General features: G+C 40.4%; 4 protein-coding genes across 4 annotated transcripts; all 4 read left to right on the top strand.

The window, feature by feature from the left end:
* Nucleotides 1–5,515: 5,515 nt before the first annotated feature.
* Nucleotides 5,516–6,241, top strand: LOC108113560. The gene is given in 3 exon segments (XM_017224153.2): nucleotides 5,516–5,647; nucleotides 5,718–5,952; nucleotides 5,954–6,241. Coding segments are annotated over 3 exon segments (462 nt in total). The 5' UTR covers nucleotides 5,516–5,601; the 3' UTR covers nucleotides 6,135–6,241.
* A 350-nt stretch (nucleotides 6,242–6,591) lies between these two features.
* On the top strand, nucleotides 6,592–8,153 carry LOC108113547. The gene is made up of 2 exons (XM_017224141.2): nucleotides 6,592–7,609; nucleotides 7,825–8,153. The coding sequence occupies exons 1-2, from the start codon at nucleotides 6,592–6,594 to the stop codon at nucleotides 8,034–8,036; spliced, it is 1,230 nt and encodes a 409-aa protein (XP_017079630.2). The 3' UTR covers nucleotides 8,037–8,153.
* A 9,531-nt stretch (nucleotides 8,154–17,684) lies between these two features.
* On the top strand, nucleotides 17,685–18,968 carry LOC108113516 (probable palmitoyltransferase ZDHHC24). The gene has a single exon (XM_017224108.2). It carries the CDS (start codon nucleotides 17,868–17,870, stop codon nucleotides 18,804–18,806), a length of 939 nt encoding a protein of 312 aa, XP_017079597.2. The 5' UTR covers nucleotides 17,685–17,867; the 3' UTR covers nucleotides 18,807–18,968.
* Nucleotides 18,969–19,232: 264 nt separating this feature from the next.
* LOC108113517 (probable palmitoyltransferase ZDHHC24) lies at nucleotides 19,233–20,152 on the top strand. The gene has a single exon (XM_017224109.2). The coding sequence runs from the start codon at nucleotides 19,323–19,325 to the stop codon at nucleotides 20,082–20,084; it is 762 nt and encodes a 253-aa protein (XP_017079598.2). The 5' UTR covers nucleotides 19,233–19,322; the 3' UTR covers nucleotides 20,085–20,152.
* Nucleotides 20,153–23,196: the final 3,044 nt, after the last annotated feature.

Genomic DNA, 23,196 nt, shown 5'->3' with positions numbered 1-23,196 from the left:
AGTTTGTGTAAAACAAGAAATCGATTATGTTGTTAAGAAACATACACAAAATCTGAACAAGCAGTATGCCGTTGTCGCATCACAGAATAAGCCTTGTTCCTTGATTTATTTTGATGGAACAGCTGCAGAATTAGAGCCTTTGTAATCAGATGTGGAATATTTGTACTTTTTTTCATTTCACGTTTATAACACTTTAGCCTTTATTATTTACTAGTTACATTTACTTTCATCTGCAGTCAGCCCTGGCCAAGCAAGTCTGGCTTATATAACGGACAAGTAGGATTCGGTGGAATACACACATAAACATAGGGAATATGTGCTTCTCTTAAAGGTGGTGCAGCAAAAGTCTCCAGAAATACTGATAGAATGAAAGTCATATATAGACTCATCTTGGATGAATAGTTGTCGATGAATAAGATTTTCATTTTCTTTGGTTTTCTTAATGGAAAATAAACGCAGAACTTTCTGTAACTGTACGGACGTGAAAAATTAATTTAACACGGATATTTAGGGTAACATTTTCTAAAATTAGAAATTAAAATAAGTTCTTTACAATTGGCTTATATATATTCATAAACAACTTTAGTTCTCCTTTCGTTTGATTGGTTATTAGTTAAATGTTTTCAAGAATTAGCACAACAATTGGTTTGTGGTTAATATAGCAGAAGTGGAGAAGCCTCAACTTTTCCAAATTAAATAAAATAAATGAGAGCCAATTGAAAGCAATAAATTGACACTTTTCTTTGCGTAATAAAACTTCTTTGCCACACCAAAATCAAAGCATAATTTTCTTGCTTTTAGTTGAAGCATTTTGCTTTGATCAATTTATGGCCGGCACGTTTCCACGCTAACTGACTCAAAACAATTTCGCGGCACACGTGTTCTGGCTGCCATGACGAAACTAAAACCAAAACTAAAACCAAAAACCAATTGAGATACCCGGGAAAAGTGAGGAAATGACCGCAGCTAAAACAAAGGTGCCTACCTGCAGGGGTCCAGCAGTTGGTGGCTTCGATTTTTTGGGATAGAAATGCGGGATTCTCGGTACGGTCATGGTACAGAATCCCTGTTTGTCTTTATGGAGCCACGTGCTCGTTTTGCTGGCCGACGTTGCTCACTGGCCAGGAAATTCATGGCCACTTAAATGCTGTAAAATGGACCAAGCTGCCGGCACTAAAAACCAAAAGTTGCTCTACCAAAACTTTAGTTTAGCTTTCATATAGACACACACAAACTCACACACCTAGGTTGCTTTTATGGCTCATCATTTTTTCTATTCGTTTTTTTTGCTCCTCGCTAATATTTTTTCTGTTTGGGTCAGACATAAAAAGTTAAAGTTGAACTTTTTCTAGTTGAACGGGTAGCCAGCGGTAAATCAGTTTTTATTGTGCATAAATTAAAAATGTTCAATTAAAACCAGAAGAAAGAAGAAGTTTCTGGTTGCCTTTTTTTTTACAAAGAACACGTGGCTGGTTGCTCAATTTCAGCTTGAGTTTTCTGGCCAACTTTGCCGGTCTTTTGTGAAACAAAAGACTGAAATTATAAGAAACTTTGAACATAGATCAAATGGCTTTTCAACAATTTAGTTGGAAAAACATGTTGAAATTGCATGGAAATTGAAACTGAGAACATATGCCTGGGACACATGTCGTATGCGCAATATTCAATGCACGACCAATTGTCCCAGCAATTATTTATACATTTGTTGCACATTAATGCATAATTATTGTCAATAATTAACACAATAAAAACAATGAATTCTGCTTCGAATTACAATACCCTACATTTTTTTCGTGTCATCCTGATTCGTATGCGTTGCCATAATCAGCTGCAAACCCATTACCCTTTTTATTATCTTCATTAATAATGCAGCTCGAAATCCTACTCTGGCACTTAATTTTGTTTATTCGCGTTCATTAAATGTATTAAGCTCAAAATGGATGCCATTTCGTTGATTAACAAAAGAAGGGTCCGATATGTGCATTATAATATTCTGTAATAGCAGGGAAACGGATTTTGCTCGGATAAATATTGCAACGAGTAAAAATGTGCAATATGACGTCGGGTGGCAGAAATGAAAATAATGATTGCATAACATAAATTTAATGAATTCGTACTTAAGGGAATAATGGCTGTATTTGAATGAATGAATAACATTCAGTTGTCTGTTGGATATTTTGAAAAGGTTGATTTGTAAACTCTTTTTCTGCTGAATAAAATCCTTATAAATTGCAAATATAAAACAGACAGTCATTATTGGCAGAAAAGCTTAAAGATTTCTTAATATTTCTTTATGACTTTTTACTTCTCTCTTAAGCCCAAGTCAATTTTAAGCTGTCGTTCCTTACAAACTCAATTCCAGATAAAATGGCTTCCAAAATGGTAATTACAAAATTTTGTAGAAAATGTATTTTTCCCTTTTCAAGCTTTCCGTATATTTTTTTGACATTTTCGAGCCGAAACTAACAAACTATAAAATTCAAGCTGAATATCTGTCAACGAGTCGAATGCATGTCCCCAAGGCGATGAAAATCAATTTGCAATGCAGCGTAGCAGGAAAAAAAGCCGATGGCAAAAGGGAAAATATTCAGAGACACATGCCGTGGCGCACAGCCTTTGCATCTGAATCTGATTCTGAATCTGAGTCTCAGTCTGCCGCTGAATCTGAATCGGAGGGAATCAAGGAGCTGGAATCAGCGAGCAGAAGGAATGCCAAGCAATGCAAATAGCTCTAAATGCATTTGACGATGCTGTGATTTGATTTCGATATTCTCGCACTGTCTGTATGTGTGTTGACTTTCAATTTCTTGTCGCGAGCGTAAGTTTTTCCCCGGCCTTCACTTTTCCCACCACTTTTCCCAACCTGATTATAACTCGAATGCAGCGACTTCTGGCTTTGGCAAAAAATGTCATTGGAAAGTTTTGGGAGAACTCGAAGATGCTGCTTGCCAGCTTCCGCTTCCGTTTAATCATTTTCCGCTTTGTTGTTATGCCGTTGGGCTGATTGCCATCGTTCACTTAGCTGATTGCAGTAGCTATCAAAAATTCGCAGCGACAACGTGTCGTATGCGTGATATTATGCCAGGTCGTGCTCATTCGCACTTGTCTCGCTGGCATCTTCATTCATATTGTGCGATGCAGTGAACAAAAAGTATCTAAGATCTTAAGGGATTATAAAAAATTTATATAATTTGTATTTCTTTTGGTTTTATAGAACAATATTAGGGTACCGAAAAACAGCCTTCTTAAGGAAGTTATGATTTAAAATTCTCATTTTAAGCTTTGTTTCCTTACTTTTTCCTTAAGTGTTTGTCAGTTGGAAATGGAACGAAAGAAGGAAAAGTGAGGAACCTGTGAGGGAAAAAACTTTGTTAATTTTCGAGCAACTCACGCAATAAAGCAAGCGCAGGCAGCGCATCACGTGCGCATTTAAGTTGCAAGTTACAACGGCAACGTGCCGCATCCAAAGATACACAGATACCGTACACCGGGCATGAGCAGCAGCAGTACACACACATACACTCACATAAAGATACGCACTCATACCGACATAAATACAGGACTAGTTAGCTCATGTCAGTGTAAATTTTACACACAGGCGAAACCTGATGCCGCATACAAAACCCTGGGAGCTGCTCCTCACCTTTTTGCGGTTTATATTCAAGAGCGCGTGTGCAATAAAAAGATATACCCAGCCGTGGCATAACGGAAGTCGAGGCAAGTTTTTGGCATCCACGGCAGGATGCAGTAGGACGCTCCCGGGAAACGGCGGGATGTGAAGGTGGAAGTTGGGCAGTGGGAAAGCACATAGCTGGCTGCGCTGCATAATCAGGCAAAGGCGACGGCGACAACGACAACATTTATCAAATGAAATGCACGTGCCAAGCGTTTGCCAGGCCCGCTTCCGTGTGGCGCCCCCCTTTGCCCGGGATAAGGTTCTCCGAGGTGCCATAGCTCCGAGGCTAGCTTGTGCCCGAGGTGCGCTAGAGAAGTTATATGATGGTGTCGTAGGCGAACGCTAGAATATGGGAAGCTTGAAAAGTCTTCACAGAGTGGCATTCTCTTTACAATTTGTTTAAAAACATGCAGTGACATATTTTATTTTGGAAATGTTAGAATGTTTATGATGATATAATATTTTAAAGCTGTTAACGATTCGTATACAGATTTAGATTTTAATAAGGTTTTGACTCCGGTTTTGACCAATCGCTTTTTGATGTTTCATTGTTCTGACCTTTTAATCCTTCTGATAAAGTTCTCAATCATATATCTCTAAATACATGAATCTCATTAGGGACCCCTACTTAATATTCAACCCTCGTTCTGAAAGTATCTATTTTCTCGGTTTATATATATGCCTTCCTATTGTATATACGAGCGAAATCAGCTGCCAAGTGCAGTGCATTTCTGTAATTATAATGAGCCAAGTTTCTGGCTTCAGTTTCTTTTTCAATGAATTAACGCAGTGCAGCGATATGGAACTTTGAGCCCTCAGAACAAGTTATGGAAAATATGAATTGTTTTTTGTTGAGTTTTGTCTGGGATTTATTACACAAATATTTTTCTAGAGGCTTCAAATCCTTAAACAACTTTTAATAGAAAAAACAGAATTCTGTTTTTAAAAAATCACAGTTACATAGATAGAACGGAGTTCTTCTTCCGATGTTCTATGTCCTTAAAACATCACATATATGTAGTTCTTAAAAAGCGATTTTTTTTTTGTCAGATGTTCGCTTAAATAACTGAATGGGATCATGGGATGCCTTTAAAATTCGATTATAATCCCTTCGGCATTCGTCTCGGGTGCACCGATGGCTGCCTCCCCCTTTTTGGCGCCCATCCAGAAATTGCATTCTGCTGTCGTGGAAGTTTCTGCACCTTGCAACCAAGTGGCTGCCACTGTTGCCACTGCTCCTTCAGCTGCTTAAGTGCCATGCATTGAGATTGAGTTGTTTTCCTTGCAGCCACACCACCGCACATCTCATCCTTCAAGGCGCATTCCACTCGAGAAAATCGATGATGTCTTGGGTGCTTTTGTTTTTCCAGCCGCACTCCAACTTGAAAATGTTTTGATAAACTAGCGCGTACTGGCTATGCAAAGGAGAGAAAACTAAAGAAAAAGAAAATGTAGAAGGAGAAGTGGAAAAAAAGGGCACCGACAGCAACTTTAAGCTGCAACAAATGCAGCAACAACGGCAATTCAGCCAACAACAGCTTAAGCAGTTGTCAAAACGTTGTTGCTGGCTCTGAAGGGAACAAACTTTTTGGCCAACTGTCGAACAACAAGCGAGATGAAATTGGTAAAACAATTGTCAATGCGTCAATTTGAATGGATTCCAGTTGCAGCAAAAAGCGGCAGCCTCAGCAGATAAAAACATCAACAAGAACAAGTGTCGAAAGTTTGGCCAAGAAACTTCGGCAAAACAATGCACAGAAAGAAAATAGGTTTAGTAGTGTCTGCTTTTCTATGATTTCTATATAGAATATCAACATTTCGTTTGTCTTATATATTTTCCTATGTGCAAGTAGTCCTTGGCCTAAAAATCTGTAAACAAATCAAACAAAGCCGAGCGAGATATTCAACGAGCAACAAGGTAAACTATGAACTGGAAATTTCTTATTTGGTGCCTGCTCGGCTACTCTTTCGGTAAGTGGACTTGAGTGCTTTAATTAACCCTGAATACAATCGACTTAAGAACCCTATGCAATCCAAGTAGTTATTGCGATCGAGGCCAAATGTCTGCGGGGCACAGGCCACATGTGGCAGCAGAAGCCTCCCACTGGCACAGCCAGTTGCAATCGACCGTCATTACAGCCCGGCAATGCAACGGCAATGGGTAAGCCAGCTAGGTCTGCACTCGACATGGCAGCAACTACAATGGAAACAGCATCAGATCCGGAGGTTGAAGAAACCGTAGTAACTGCCCCTCCTGCGGTGATTCTGGCCAACTATGGCCGAATGCGCCAGCCGCCGGACGGCAAGCAGTTGCAGCAAGCAGCCGGAGCTAGTGCTGGAGCTGGAGCCGGAATCGAAGCCGGAATTCTTTGAATCCGGTCCGGAGCCGGAGGTGCCTAAGCCCCGGACTGTTACACTGGCAGTCGGGGAACTGACAGTTTTCAAACCAACTGGGTGAGATGGCTTCATCATGGGATTAATCTGGCTGCTGGGACGGGTGATTTAATCCTGATATATACACAGACTGGCATATATTTCATAAGGCAATAAAGTTAGCCAAGCCAATTGCTCTAATTTTTAGTTATTTGTGGGCCTAAGAAGCAGTTAAGATTTGAGGAAGGACGTTTTTTGAGTAATTAAAGTGATTTTTGATTTAGATTAACAATCACTCCCTTCTGTTCCTCCATATCAACATCTGTTTTTCGTAACAATTGCAGTTGGGAAAGCATTGCATTTGTTACGCTTTTTTTCTACAAAAGTATACAAAGTGACTGTAAACACAGAGGCATCTTGTGTGCTCAAGCGATAAGAAGTGGAATTATTATTCAGTTGTAAACTAAAAGCGTTTCACTTATCAGTAGCAGCAGCAGATCTCTATAGTTAAGCTTTGGAATCTCAGTTCCATTAGTTCAGTCATGGCAGATTGGCTCACCTCTGAATACCTGGAAGCAGCACTGCAACAGCATTACGAGAACAATCAACTTCGAGTGGAATTTGTGGCTATAAATCCCGCCTTGGGAAAAGGAGAAAACTATGGTGCGATTTTATCACGTATACGCCTTGTTTACCGCAATCGGCTAGGCAGCAAAGTTGAAGAGCATCTGATTGCTAAGACCATATTAGAGAATGAAGATGTGGAAACCAAAGAAAAGAAAGCTCCATACGATATTTACAACAGAGAACTGGAGATTTACGAAAAAGTGCTGCCCAAGTTGCAGAAAATAGCTGGCGAACAGCTATGTCCTACAGTCTTACACATTGATCGTCAGCGAGGGGCTTTAATCATGGAGGACTTGAGATATAAAGGATATGTGATGGCCCCACGACTTGAGAGATTAAATGAGCACCATGTAAGTCTTGTTCTAAGAAAGCTAGCAAAAATGCAAGCAGCTTCAGCGGTTTTGGAGGAAAATTCAAAGGAAAGTCCCTTTTCACTAACCAAATACGATCGTGGCTTCTTCAATCGCTATACTGAGAGTTTTAGTGCATACTTCCTGGGCTGCCTGATGTCCTGTGCCAATTACTTGAAAACACAGCCAGGCTATGGATGTCAGGCCAAACTATTAGAGAACCTGGCCCCCCACTATATGCGACTGGGACTTCGCTGTTTTCAGCCCGAGGATGCGCACATTAATGTCCTTACCCACGGCGACCTGTGGACAAACAACATGATGTTCAAATACGAGGAGGGCGTGCCGAGCGATGTCCTTCTGATTGACTTCCAGTACGCCTTCTGGGGTTCGCCCACCCTGGACATCCATCACCTGCTCAACACGTCGGCTGTTGAGCAAGTGAGAAGCGAGCTTCAAATTAAGATGAGATGTGTCTACCATGATGTATTCGTGGAGGAGCTAAAAAGGCACGGCTTCAAAAGTCAGAGGTTGCCCAGTCGAAAGCAGTTTCACCTGGAATCGGAGCAGAAGCGGTTCTACGGTGGGTAAACAAGAAGACTTAATCTTCGAGAGATTAGAAAAAATGTTGAATAATTTATATTTTTGCGAATTGCAAAGTTATTTTAAGCAAGTTTCCAATATAGTGATCAAAATCATTCATCATAGACATTATGAACATTCGAACATTAAACCCAAGCTAATTCTATTCAAATTTAAATGCATTTATATTAAGGAGTCTTTCATTTAATCCTGCAGCTGTTCACTGTGGCCTGCTGCTGCAACCCGTGCTGCTAAACACCGATGAAACGGATGCGGATTTTGCCGCCCTGCTCTCGGATCAGCCTCGTGGGATGAACATGAAAAGGCGGTTGTATCTCAATTCGGCCATACAGGACTCCATTAGGCAGTTGGTGGGGCAATTCGAGCTCGAGGGACTCCTGGACCCACGGCAGTACGAAGGACTCTGAAAACCTGACCGAAACGTATTTTCAGCTTTTTCATAAACTCCGCCATTGGACATTTCAATTAGACGAGCTAATAAACATAAAACATGGCAGCCACGGCCGCAGGCATTTTAAAGCCAACCGTCAGAAGCTTTTTGAATTATGAACCGAGTCGAATGAAAAAAAGGAAAGAAAAGCACCAGAACGAAAACACATTCAGTTGGCCTAGACAAAAGCGCAACACATTTAGCTGCTGCTGATGCTGCTGCGAAATGGAAAAGCGGAAAGTCGGAGGTGGCAAATGGAAGGACGAGAATAGTTACACACATTTTTTGAATTGTTTAGCATTTTGAATGAGTGAATGAACGGACGCCATGCCGAGCTGTGAGTGCGTGTCTGCCGCAGAAAAAAAATGAAAAGAAATGGAAAATGGAAAATGTGAATGTTGATGTTGGTATTGGTGTGTGTGTGGACAGGCGGAGATTTGGTGGGAAACTTTGGGGTAGAAATCTCCTGGACGTGCTTCTGCCCTCTGCTTAATTAAAACTTTGGTGCGAAATGCCGGCCAAGCTGTTGGAAAATTAACTAAATTATGATGTGTCTGCCGCTGGCATTGCAGCATTCAAAAACTGCATTAAAGCCGAGTGCAATTAGGCTAAGCTTTGCCATTTAGCACGGCCTGTGCCTAAAACTAGGCAAGAGTTTATTATAGTTAAAAGCAATAGAGGAAAACAGTCAAACATCGCTAGCTAGGACATAGCTATGGCAACAAATTAAATTTACCAAATTATTTATCTCGAAGATTTTTAAGCTGATTAGCTATAGTTCTTGTAGCACTCTTTTAGGCATAAACATAAATTGTTATTAAAATATTGTAGTTAAAAGAAACAAGGTCCATTTACTTAAGGTTCTACTGTAGTTCTCCCCAGAAAAATGTAGTATAAAAGACTAGAAAATAACGATAGCAGATTCGACGCCATAACATTTCGAAAATTCCAACTAAGCCTAATGCATGCCATTTAACGATTGTCTTTGTGTGCAAAAATAAGAGAGTGCGAGTGTGATTGTGATACTGTGTGTGTGTGTGTGTGTACCTGCTTGTTTATGTGTTTGCTATCTTGCTAAGAGATGTCCTCGAAAGCGACATAAATGTTGCACATAAAAAGCAGACCGATTCCACAGTTTTATTTTCTGCTGCCATCGCCGTTTAATGTTCTGTTTTTTTCCCCTGAATTTCCCAGATCCTTTTTACCTTGTTTATGTGACTGAACGTGTGTGTATTTGTGTGTCTTCCATCCTTGTCCAATCTTTTTATGCGCTGTTATGTCAATGATTAATAAACCAAGAGTAAAATTCACAATTTATGCATTTCGGAAAAAGAGCATCAATGACATTTTTAAATTATTTTATTACACATCAAATTAATATTTCAGAAATATTGTTCTTAATATACTCTTTTTAAAAAACAGATATTTTCCATATTTTATTCGCTTAAGTGGAGAGGATGCTCATATTCACTTAAAAAAGTGTTAATATTGATTTAACTTAATGGAAAGCTGAGTACTAACTTGCTTTCATATTTTTTCCATTATTAGCTTTAGTTACTTTTTCAATGTGTTTCATTATTTTTTTGCTAATGAAAAGACGAGCTTGTTGCATTTTCCTCAAATGAAAATACGAACATGTAAACATCATGAATTGTTTATGAAAAACTCGTTTCACTTTTTACCCATTGGCTTTATTTGATTTCGTTTTTGCGTAATTCTGACGTCGAGCAGATGGGGGATTTTATTTTTACCTTCCTTAATTGTATTTCTGTTGAAATGACAAGCTCAGGTTTTTTGGCCAAACTTTCTATGCCAGTGAGGCAAAATTTGATTTAAGCCATTCCATGGATTAAAACTTTTGGCTAGCCCAGAGCACAGCACCAAAAAAAAAGTGGAAACAAAAATGAAAATCAAAGTTTACTTGGGGCTTGGAGTGGTGTGGTGGAAGGAAAATATTAAAATTGCTGTCCAGCCATGGTCTGGATTTATTTTCTTAATCCAAATAATGTCAAAAAGCCACAAACAAGCGACAGCCACATAAAACAACTTAGCAAATGAGCACACACACATATATACTCATACTCATGCTCTGACAAGAGGGAGAACCCGAAGAAAAATGTAATTTATTGTTATTACGAAAATAAATAAGAAAGGCAAGACACAGCAAAGGAACAAAATGAATCGGGGGGCTGGTGGCGGGCAGGCACGACCACGCCCACCTCACACACATACATGTGGCAAAGCTGCAATGCTGAAATTGTGGCAAATAAAAGCGAAGAAATTAAGCAACTGACCGCTGGCAAATAAACCCAAAAACACACTTACACACCCAAACGCAGAACTCAGACAAAGAAAAAGCACAAGAAATGGCAACGGCAGCCATTTTATATGCCATTACATTGTAAATAAAGTATTGTTTATTCCTGATACGTATGTGTGTAGGTTTAGTGAACTATAACAAGTGAATTTATGTGAAACCGAAGTTGTGCCAATGCCACATTTACTTAATAACCCGGTAGCCAATCTTTGTTCTGGATTTATTTGTCACTGGGAAGGCGAAAAACCAAATTCCAATGGCACTTAATCAGCTCTTAAATGGGATAGACTTTGGCTTTTTAATCTAATCAACTCGATACCACACACACACACAGACACACACAAACACACACATTAAAACCGGAAAAAGAGGTGTTGCCAAATGTTTTTCGCAAATTGCAAAACTTCATCAGTTGCAACATTCTATTGCATATTTGTAGGAGGAAAATTCCCCAAACCCTACTGCATAGTACTGGGTACTTTGGATGGTCGGAAAATTTCAATTTATCTGCAGCCAGCTGAGCCATCGAGTTGATTTCGCCCGCCCGGAAAACCCTTCGGGTCAAGTGTGAGTAATTACCGCAGTTAGGCCGATCCGGGCCAAAAGGAACCTGAGCAGGCAAATGAAATTTCCATGAGTCCAAGGGCCAAGCTTTAAAAATAGCTGCCTCCTGCGGGGAAAATGGGTAAAAGAGCGGTTGTTTTTGTATTTTCTGCTGCTCAGTTGAGCAGATTCTCCGTTTATGTGTGTATGTGTATGCAAGAGGTCAGGCAACACTTGACTAAACATTTTCATTTTGGCCAAGGGTGGCCAGAAGTCAATGAATTTTGCCACATGGCGTATGCTTGATATTGCGTGTTGTGTTTTTCTAGCGCTAAATGATTTCATTAAGTGCGAGTCCCAGCACGCGGGGAAAACGATAAAATACATATTTCTAACAAGTGCATAGAGAGGCATTTTTAATTAGATTTTAGGATTTAAATGATTAGTTTTCGTATTTCAGTCTTAGAGGTGTTTGTTTTTCTCAAAAAAAGTCACTCTCTGCATTTTCAAGCCTACAAAAGGAAACTTTATTCTAATCCATATCAAAGTAGAGAAAATTCCACTTTGATTTGCCTTTGAATTTTAATTGGCTTGAAAATCTAATTATGATTTTAATTGTAATCAAATATTGATAATGCCATAAGTGAATTTCCCATGCCGGACCAAAGTCGAAAGTCATGACCTTTCCATTCCGAGAAAAGGTGGCGTCAATGACACATGGAATGCGGCGACTTATGTACATGTCGAACAAAAATGTAATTTATTCAGTGCTGGATGATGGGGCCGAAACAAAGACAGTGCCACGCCTCAACAATGCCCACATAATGAAAGACAAACAAAGCATTCTTTTAGGCGCCGCTGCAGCTGTTTGACACGGATAGCTGATGTCTTCGCCTGTGTGTCTGTCTCTGTGTTTTTGTGTCTTGGGTGTGTCAAAGTTCAAAGGACGAGGCGTAAGAATTAAAACGGATTAGTTGAGCAACGACATCATACAGAGGGAGAGAGACTAGCCAACGGCTTCGATCCATCATCTTGGCACCAAGGGGTTAATGTCCCAATTGCATCAACAGTGTGCGTACGGGCCTCGAGATAAATCCATTTTCCAGACAGTTATTGAAAACTTATTAGCCTGCAGGCTGGTCGGGGAAAATTGTGTAAGCCATGTGAGGACACTTTAATATTCTCCAAGGAATTCCAACATATTTGTAGTGCTGTCCATCGACTGGAAAGTGGACAAATATGAAATTGACTAAATCAATGGCTTCTGAATCTAATTGATTTAGTCGAGATGGAATTTAATTGCAGACAAATATCTTAAGGGTCTAATGGGAAATAGCTTTGGAATTAATAATTGAGATGCCTTGAATGTTTTACAATTGCAGTAACAAGTTTGTCTTCTAAAAGGAACCGTTAAGAGTAAACAAAAACTGTTAAAGAGAAGAATTTCTCTCATCTCAGAGAGAGAGGGAGTTTTTTAAATATGGACTTTCTCTCATCCACTCTCTGACTCTCCCTCTCTGCAGAAAAGCTCTTAAAGCTTTTCTCTCTCTGAACTCAAAAGGATGCTGGATGAAAATGTCTCAAGTTCTGGGCATAATGAGTCCTTTTATTGAGTGCTTATTGAGTTAAGCGCTTTTCACACTTGATATCCCTTTGCATTACCCTTGGCTGTTGTGTGTGCGATTCCACTTGGCTTAAATTTCATTTTGCTGTGTCTTCAGCATTAGCCAGCACATTCCTACTTTCTTTGCCCGCAATTCAGTTTTTGTTGCCACTTCATTTTGGCCCAAAAGAGACAGAGATATAGAGAGGGGAGGATAAGACTTTTGTTTTTTATCTTGCTGTTTGCCCTGCCTTGAGTTACCCGTTTGCCTTCTGCTCCTTATCTCTGCCCTTTTTTCCAATTTTTTTCCCTTAGTTTTTTGGCTTTGTTTTTGTTTTTATTGAACAGCGCTTTCATTGTTTGATTTTTGTCAACGCTTCTCTGGCTCGGCTTCACTTTGCTTACATAAGTGCTCGTCCTTTCGTCCTGCTAACTTGGCCAAGATGGTTTTGCTCGAGGACTCTGCCATTTGTTTCTGCATCTTGCGTGTTTGGTATTGCTCTTTTTTCCCTGTTTTTTTTTTTGTTATTTGGCTTACCCATTGGCCATTGTTCTTTTCTCGGTTAGTTGGTCTTTTAATCGCCTTGCTTAGTTATCCTGCCAACTGACTTTAGCCATCTTTAGCCGGGCTTTTCATTTCAATTAGTCGGAGAGCGTTGCTTAAAGTGCTTTGCCGCTCTTGCCAACATAATCCCAATGCTGCCTCCGGGTTGAGTTATTAGGTTAATATTTAATTGACATTTCGCCAGATCAAAGTTGGGAGGTATATGGAGCTACTTTATTATTTTTAACCTAGGCTTAGCTGTGTGACGTGCTGGGATTTTGTTTTATCACCATTGATACGCTAATTACAGGCGATAATTTATCAAACACAAACACACACATTCGTGCACATGTGTTCAGCAGACTGCTTAAAAATTCAGCTGCAGTGGCAAAAATTGCTACTTAATTATCCCATCCTTTGTACATCCACCCAAACTCCCTGGCGATTTCCCCTCCGCTATCCATCCTTGGCTCATCTTCGTCGTCAATGTCACGACTGCATGCCGCCATTCCTACCTCCCTTCAGTTGGGGTAACTTTACAATTAACTACTAATTGCTCATACGCCACGTTGCCCGGATAGAACAAAGTCAGGTGTGCGTGGCGGCAGCAGCAGCAGTTTTCCACCTTCCTCCACCCTCACCTCTATTTTTCTTATCCCTCTGCCCTTTTTCTCTAATTATCCGCGTTGTCACCCACCTGACTGCGTTGTTGTCGCCATCGCTGTCTGGAATTTACTGAATTAAGTTTTAAATTTTTATTAAATGCCTTTGCGCATTTTTCGTCCCCCGCTTTCAGCTACTGTAATTAGTTTTTAATTGCTTTTCAGCTGAAGTAACTATGCCTGGCTACGATCCACCAAAACGTAAATAGTTCATGTAATAGTTCTCTATCTCGCTCTCTTAAAGATTTCCCATTTTCATTTCAGTTTTTTTAGTAAACTTTCACGCGGCGCTCAGCTGCGGCAAAGTCAATCAGCAATTGGGTCTGATCCACATCAACGGCTGGCTGGGAAAATGGCATGAAAAATATGCGCACAAAAAAATGAAAACCAGTGAAAAGAGAGAGAGAGAGAGAGACCGCAGGAATGAAAAGGAAAGTAATCACAAAACTTTCGCAATAAATCTATGAAAATATTGAAAAACCCAAAGTGCTAGCCGGCATCTCTCCCTCACTATTAGGTTTTCAATATATCACACACATAAGGAGGATGTCAATATGGAAATGGATAGGTCACGACAAAGTTCACTGTGACAATAAAATACTCTCAGATCTGGATTAACAAAAGAGGCGTCTGCCCAATCTAGGGGAGATTAAATTGCCACATTCATTCAAAAAAGTTTAAGGTTACAACCTTTATCAATTTTATGTTACCAGTAAAACTTATTTTCACTTAATCATAATTAATTATACATTATATATTCGAAAAACGATAAATGTAAGCTGTCGAAACATTTATTGCCCCAATTAAAAAAGTTTTTTTGCGTTTAAATTGCTATTCAATCACCCCCTATTGAAATCCAAATTCTTATAATTTATGTTCCTGTCAACAAATTATGTTCTGCCAACTCTGGGTATCAGGTAGCTTTAATCACATAAGGCAAATACTTCACTCCCACAGAGTATCAATCAGCAAACATTGTATCCAAAAAGGTCCTTCAGCTCCATGTTCGTTCCAATTTATGCACACAAACACACAATGCTATATCCGCACAAACACACACTCATACGCGGACTCACCTCATGCAAATTGCAAACACATGTCGAAGGCGCAAAACATTGTCAAGCAAAATGAAAAATTTATGAAAACGAAAATGAAACAACAACAAGAAGAGCAGCGAAAAATAAGTCGCGCCCGTCTGCAAAAAAAGTGAACAAAAAAAATAAAACATACATATTTTGCAGAGGGAGCTGGTGAAAAAAGTGAAATTTTCGTTTCGTTTACGTGAAACTTCCAACTCATTTCGCCCAAATGACAAGCCATTTTGTGTGCCAAGTGCCAAATATTTTACATGCCAGCCAGCCAAATACATTTTGGCACAAAACAGTTCAACAAAATGGTGAATATCGTAGGGAAAGGAAACGAGCAGAGCAGCTGGCCCGCCTTTGCGAAATCACTCATACGCAACGTTGACGCCGAGAGCATTGAACAGCTTCAATTGCCGTTTGATGGTTCATTAAAATTTTGCCTGCTGCATTGCATCGAAGCAATCGAGCACAATAAATCGAGACCAGGTGCTCCGATTCGAGCATTTAAATATACGATGTACGATGCAATGGCTCCTAAAGGTGCTCAAACGTTCAAGTTGGGGCAGATGGTTGAAGCTATTTGCCTGTGGCACCTATGCTAAATTAATGTTTTGCCACAAGCTTAGATAAATAGCAAAATAAATTAAAGTGTGCAACTTGGCCTGCATCTTAATTGCCGAGCGAAGTCGAGTCTTGAGTGGATCTTAACCTGAAAAAACATATTCTCACTCTGTGGAATAATATTAATGGGATACCTGGCACATGTGCGCAAGTATTTACAATCGTTACATATCCTGAAATTGAAAGACATTAAATGGAGTACTAAGAAAGAAATCTCATACGCCGGTGACACTCGACCGGAAACACGGAAAAAAAGGTTTTGATTTTTAGAAATGGGGATGATACAGGGAAAATATGATACATACCATTTAGATTTCATATTTGTTTTGAAAAGTTTATAAAGCAAATTATAGGTAACGGATGTCTATGACATATTAGTTATAAAGTCATCATAATTAATAATAACTGCACATCCCCCACATTTATTTAGCTCTGACTGTTAGCCAAATTAATGTGGCTAAAAATCTGTTGGATAACCAAACCCCACTAAGATTATAAGCACCTAGCATTCCCCCCATACGACGGGGTATTGCCCTGTCGAGTATCTGGGGTTGAGTAAATTTTCGACAGGCTTTTCATGCCACTCACGCAGGTGCTTTTCCTGGCCAGAGCCACGCACATATCTAATTTTAAACATTTTTCAAACTCAATTACATTCCGAGAAGTCGCGACGTGGGAGGCTGGCTGGATGATGGGGCGATAAGGGATATGTATGTTGGTGTGCCCCAGGCAGGTAATTGCTTGCAAATTACACAGTAATACTCCCGCTGTAACACCGGGAAGTAAAAACCAAGGGGAGACAAAAACTGCGAACTGCCAAAAACGGAAAAGTTTCCAGCATAGCTGCCTGAAGTTGAGGGGAGAGTCGTCTTTCGTAATGAAATCAAACAAAGACACCGAATACGAGATGAGTGAGGTGGGAAAATCATCTTAAATTAGCAGCAAAACTCGGCAATTATGCGAGAAGTTGGCCAAGAACAGTTGGCAACTCCACATTTTTTGCGTAAGTCTGTGTGTATGAGTGACTCCCACTACAGAGCAAATGCTAATGACTTCAAGTGCCCGCACACACACACACACACAGACAAAGTCAAAGAGAAAGCGAAACGAGGGTGGGAGAAAGTCAAGCCACAGGTTGACTGACAAACACATCGACGGCACCAAGAGTGGCTGCCGGAAATGGCAGCGCCGAATGGTAGAGCACAAAATGGCTGTTTGTTTGCTTCCGGTCTAGGCCAAAGACGGCAAACACATTTAGCCACGAAGTGAGGAAAGTCCCGCCCAGCCCTCGTACATATTTTATGCAAACGAAAAGCACACTCTACTCTACTGCTAACAAATACAAAAAAAAGAGGAAAGTAGAAAACCCCCTATTCCTATAGGTGTGCTCGCCGCAAACTTAAAATGAAAAACCGCGACTTCTCTTCACCTTTCCACTGCCACTGTCACTCGCCCTACCTCTGCCTGACCTGGCCCCATTCAAAATGCTTAGTTCATATTAATAATTCATAAAAATTTATGCGAAATAGACAACACTCTCGTTTCTGTGGTCTAAACCTGGCTGACAGCTGCCATTTTGCGGTCGATGCGGCCGATGAAGTCGACTTTCAGAGCCAGCTGTTTCCCATATTTTTGATATGCATTCCCCCGTTGTTTTTATGTTTTTATTCAGCTCTTTGTTTACATAACATACAGCTGCTGCAAAAACACCATATTTCGCCCATGTTGATGTTGCCCGTTCACTCCATTGTTTTTTGTACCAATTTATTTTCTGCATATAAGCTTACATTTTTGAGCAAGGTTCCGCCTAGTGTGTGTTCCGTTTCGTGTAACCTTGCTTCTGGGCTATTTCAGGATGGTAAATGTAGCGAATATATGAAAAACTTTAAGCTTGTTTCAGAAATTATAAAATATGCAGAGCCTGCTAGTTCCAAGAAGGACAGAAAATGTCTGTCATCTATTTAATCCACTGAAGAAGCCCTTGAGGGGCTTGTTTCACTAACAAATTGTAGTTTTTACAGTAGTTCGTAAGTACGTAAAACCACCGTTTATAAGTTAAGAGATTCTAATATGATCTTTCTTACTAATAAAATATCTAATATTTTCTTTTATATTCTTTTAAATTTATGTTTTTTCCAAATATAACAAAGGCATAAACATTCATTTTCTCCATCATTCTCTCACTTATATGCTTTTTATAATTTCGTTTTATAAGCTTGAAAAATCTACGACGCCGGCAATTATAAAATGTAATTTCACATTAATCCGCTTAAAAATGAAAAGAAATTGAATTTTATACCTCCCCCCAAAGGCCACATTCAATGACAGATTTTTTTCCAATTCACTGAGTGATGCGATTAAGCCAGTTAGATACACATTTCCAAATCAAGGCAGTTTAAGCATCTTAGGTCCATTAAATTTAAAAAATTGTATATGTTTAAAATGAAGTTTTTTCTCAGTTTCATATTTAGATTCCTGTTGCCATTAAGAGCAGCCTGCTGCTGGACTCGCAGGAAGTGCTTTCAAGCCGAGGCCGGGATCCTACAGTGGTTGCAAAGGCATCGTGAGAAATTCGTGTTCTACGTTCATCATATTTGGGCAATTTTTATTCTCTTTCTGATTGGAGTTATCTTCGTCTACGAATTGTGGTACGTTTTGCCGATGTTAGCCGATACCCAGGGCATATGGCACAAGTTAAACTGGTTGCTGGGAATCTATATTGTCTTTAATATATTGGGAAATTGGTGGCTAGCCTTTGAGAGCAATACATCGGTTGAGAGTTTGTCCCTGAAACGACAGCTACCGGAGCCTGGTGAAGCTCACCTGTGGCACTATTGTCCCACCTGCCAAAAGTTTGTGCCACCTAGGTCCTGGCACTGCAGGTTGTGCAACACCTGCATTCTGAAGCGAGATCATCACTGCATCATCACGGGCAACTGCATTGGCCATAATAACCAGCGATACTTCCTGGCCTTCTTGTTTCATCTGACCTTCGGTTGTGGAGTGGCCCTCGTGTATAATGTCATGTTGTCCTGGAAAAACAATGCCTTTATTGTTGCTGAGCCTATTTTAGTAGTTGGACAAGATTACTCACAAGATCCTGATTTAAACTGGAAGATCTTGATCGCCACCTTGGTTAAATTGAACTTTTTCCTTTTCATGGTTCCCCTGCTAATGTTTGTCTTTCAAATGGTGATGGTCCATAGGAACAGTTCTTGCTATATGATGCTGGACCGGAGCTACGATGTCGGCTGGCGGCGAAACTTTGACATTGTCCTGGGAAAACGAAGGTTCTGGGTATTCCTCTCCCCAACGGTAGCAAGTCCTCTTCCCAATGATGGAGCCCAGTGGATCCAGAAGCAGTTTGTATAACTGATTTACAAATTGAAAAAGAAAACGGAAATACCTGAATCCTGATTCCTCATCTCATGATCAATATTTTGCCGGCTTAATGCCTGGCTTCATGTTGGCTTACCAAATTCAGATTTTATGCTTTAACTCTAGTTACTAGATTGATCGCAACTTATGACTATAAGCTTATCATGGGCCAGCGAGGTCCTTACATTTCCCGTTACCAAGGCTGAAAACTTATTTCCCCACAATGGCACCTAATGAGCTATGAAGGATATCAGAAAATGTTGATATTTGACCTTTACTAGTTGAAATGAAAAAGGTGGTATTTCAAGATTGAGATTTGAAAGGAATGATTTTAAAGTATTAAAAACTTTGAAATAATAATCAGAAAGTTTCTTACAATACACAAAAATTATACTTTTTTTTACTATTATGGATTCACCGGAACAGAAGACAAGATCCAGCATTCCAGGCCGTGTTATTACAACTTTCAAATCTTGGGCTGATATCATAGGCGTGTCTCTAAACGTTTTGATGACCCTGTTCTTTTACGTTTTTGGCGTGTTCTACGTAGTGCCCAAATTTTTTGGAATTTTCGGACAGACGGTGTATTTTCTGGTGGGCACTGCCATTGCATACAACATCTTCGGAAACTTGATAGCTTGCTACAAGACCGTGAGCTCGGTGGACACATTGCCACCAGAAATGATGGTACCGCAAGAGGGGGAGGAGCACCTGTGGCACTTCTGTGAAGTATGCCAAAAGACTGTACCGCCGAGATCCTGGCACTGCAAGGTCTGCCGGGTGTGTATTCTGAAACGTGACCACCATTGCAACTTTGTGGGCAACTGCGTGGGATATAATAACCAGCGGTATTTCATGTGGTTCTCATTTTGGGCAGCCTTTGGCAGCGGATTGGCCTTCTACCATAATATCAAATATGCCAACAGGAACGATATTTATTTCTTAGATATGCTTTCAATGAATGTAGTTCTTTACTACGAGTTTATGAAACCTGGTACATACGATTTGGGACTTCAGTTTGGAGTGAGATTTGTCTTGGGTTTTAATCTATTTGCCATCGCGTTTCCGGCCTTCCTGTTTCTCACACAGATCTACACGATTCGAAGGAACGCTGTAATGCATAATACTTCGGATCGTACTTATGATCTTGGAATCTATAGGAACTTTTCGGAAGTCCTTGGCCGTCGTCGTTTTTGGACTTTCCTATCGCCTAATATCAAAAGTCCCCTGCCCCACAATGGCACCCAATGGACATCGAAGCGTATTGTCTGAACTTATTTGATCGTATCACTCTTGACCATTGTCTGGCCTAGATTATATGTTTTACTGTGCATCCCACAGTATCGAGTCTTTCGCTTCATTTAATTCGGCTAATTACCTTGGAAATTTAAGGGGTGTACATGTGTTGAGGGGTTGGTTGGGGGTTGGAGAGCCACGTGTACAAGTTTATCGAATTGTCAGTTGGTATTGCAAATAACCGTTGTGTACTGTCGGTTAGGAGTCCATTAGTTTCAGGAATTTTACTCAGAAATATACATTAAAAGATAATATCTTTACAGAAGGGTGTCATATGTGGTAATAGATAAAGTATAGTACTGCATTATACCACAAAAAAGGAAAAAATAAATAAAAGAAAACATTTTCATAAAATTAGTAAATATCTTTGTGAATCACACTGGTATATTCAAGCATATGAAAAAGTCGCGTAGATAATTTTCTGTTCGCCTTTAAACGACTTACATTTGCATAAAGTTCCGCCCCTCCGGAAATCGCTGAGAAGTGCTTCCTGCCCATCGAAGTCAACCTCAAATCTGTCCATGGCTTGTGACACCTTATGCCGCAAGTCGAAAACACTTGTCAAATGTCGGAAAAAGCCAAAATCCGTTTTGAAAAATGAAAGCGGCTATAGGACAGTAACTTCGGAGATAGACAAGAGGATGGGGGCCATGGGAGAATTAATGACGGCGCATGCCAGTGACAACCCCAGAAACATGGAATCAAAGTCCGAAGAGTGGGCGTATCCAAGTTTCGGTGCATGAAAAATGTTCGAGGTGCGAAATCTGTTGCGAGGTCTAAACAACATAATTGCCAAATAAAAAAGTCGCCGCCGGCTCAAACCGCCTGACCATTAATCAAAACTGCCTGAAAAATGAGCACGACCATAGAACAGCAGATGCCTCTGGCTGGAAGCCCAAGTCCACGGGTCCACTGAGAAATGACATTGTCAACACTTTTTCGGCCAATCGGAAAAGGCGGGGTGGATCCCCGTCAGCGACATTTGTTCCGGCAATCGCTTATTGCTACTTCCATATCTAAGTCCCCGATTCTGCCTCCGCCTCCTCCGTCAACTGATGGCTGATGACCTCTGATTCGTGATTGCAGCGCACTCAATTGGGCAACTTCCGAAGGATACTGAAATAGAAGAAGGAAGGAGGGCTAAAATAACAGCTGATACGTGGTGCCTGGCCTTTAAAGATCCTGCACTAAGACCACAAAGCAGTTTAGCCCACCACAGTAATAGTCCCAGTAATCATACGCCGCATTGTCCTGGAACCTGTCCTGGCATCTGTTGTGGATATTTGAATGTGCCGTAAACAAGGTCCAATGGAATACGTTGGCATGTCAGCCAGAATAGTCTCAGATATTCAATTTTGGGTTTGAGAACATTAAACTGCGGGTCCATCTCTAATAGGGGAGAAAGTGGAGTAAGAGGATTGAGTCCTTTCGTCCTCACATACAGATAGCAACCTATGCCAGAAGATGGGTCTGTTGACTGGTCGGCTGACTGTCTCTCACAACCTAAAACCCCAAAACTCATTCTACTTCTGTGTGAACAGGACTAAAATTTACCGCTAAGCATTTGCCAACAACGTGCGGAGTGCTCAAAGGACAAAAGAGATATTCGGGAGAGGGGGTAAAGGACATGTGATGCTGGTCGGGATCATGGGGGTCATTGTAATCATAACGGTGGCTCTTCTCTCGAAAGTATACTTCCCCAACAGAAAAAAACTACACTGACAAGGCGCCAAATTAGTCATATTCTGCAACGGAAAACAGAATATATTAAAACATTAGCAATTCTAAGCAATTTCATATGGAAAATTGAAACATTTTCCACCCTGACCAGCTACAATTTTAATTCAATATTTCCCAGCTCTTTTTGGCAGGCCAACAAAAGCAATCGAGAGTAGCGGCTTTTTTCTGCAGATTTTTCACCAAGAATTTTCTCTGCTTACTGAGACGTTAACTGCGCTGCTGCTGCGCTGCTACTGTTCTGATTTTTCTCTGCTTTTCCGCTGCCTTTGCTCTGCTTTGCCGCTGCTTTTTCACTGCTTTTTGATGATGGACAAATGGCATCGCCAAAGGAGCAGCAACTAAGCAGCGACAGTTTTTATGATTTTTCGGTTTCAGCGAGTTTTCCTTTTGTTTGTTTTGCAATTGTTACCCCTGATGAGAAATGTGGACTCTACTGTTAATGTTGCTATCTCTTTCGCTGGTGTTTCTTATGTTAACTCACCCCAAATTTTGGCACTTAGCTACAATTTCGTATTGTTTTGTAGAATGAAGAAGGGGCAAACAAATTTGTGTTTGTCATATTTTCTTTGAAATTCGAGTAGTTGTTTGAAGGCATTCTTAAAATTTGCATACATTTCATGTGGCATGCACTCTGTTTTATGTATATCTTTCGTACGGTTTCTGGGTCTTTGGGTAATTTCATTTGCACGAAGTGCCTCACCTTTTGCCATCGGTGGTATTCCTTGCCGTTATTTGCATTCGCCTAGGGTTGTGACCCCTTGCTTGATATTATTCTGATATTCCTTCCACCCATTTTATTTGCCCGGCACTTCACACGCTGCCACTTTTCCATTTTCCACCCCCTCACCCTCATGCCCTTTGCACGTACGCACATTCAGTTTGCCATCCCCTTCCCTTCCCTTTTCTTTCGTTTGCGGTCATTTAACTGATGTTTCTATCTCGTCCAGACTTTCTTTGTCTCCGTCTGGCCCTCGACCATGTAGCCTCTTCTCGCTTACACTTGGCCTGCGGCCTTTTCCGGATGGCAAACGGCAAATGCTGAAATCGTGCGAAAAATTAAATAAATGACCAGCTCGATTTGCCCATTCCTATTCGACCGATCGGGTTCGCCTTAATTTCCACCTTATTTATGGCTTTAATGTGCTATAATTCTGCATTGATTTCCATTTACCTTTTAAATTTATGGCTCAGGAGGGGCCTCCGATCGGAGTTAGCTTCTTGAATATTTTGGCAATTTTTATACAAGAGATATCAATCGAATTTCTGGCCCCATTTCATTTGCAGGCTTATTGGGTATGTTGCAAGGGAACTTGAATAATGAAATGGAGAATTGCCTTTGAGCTTATAG

Source organism: Drosophila eugracilis, unplaced genomic scaffold (assembly GCF_018153835.1).
Source record: "Drosophila eugracilis isolate 14026-0451.02 unplaced genomic scaffold, ASM1815383v1 contig_367, whole genome shotgun sequence".
In the NCBI taxonomy this organism is placed as follows: Eukaryota; Metazoa; Arthropoda; class Insecta; order Diptera; family Drosophilidae; genus Drosophila; species Drosophila eugracilis.
The sequence above is the reverse complement of the archived record's forward strand: the minus strand, read 5'-3'. Positions and strand labels throughout refer to the sequence as shown.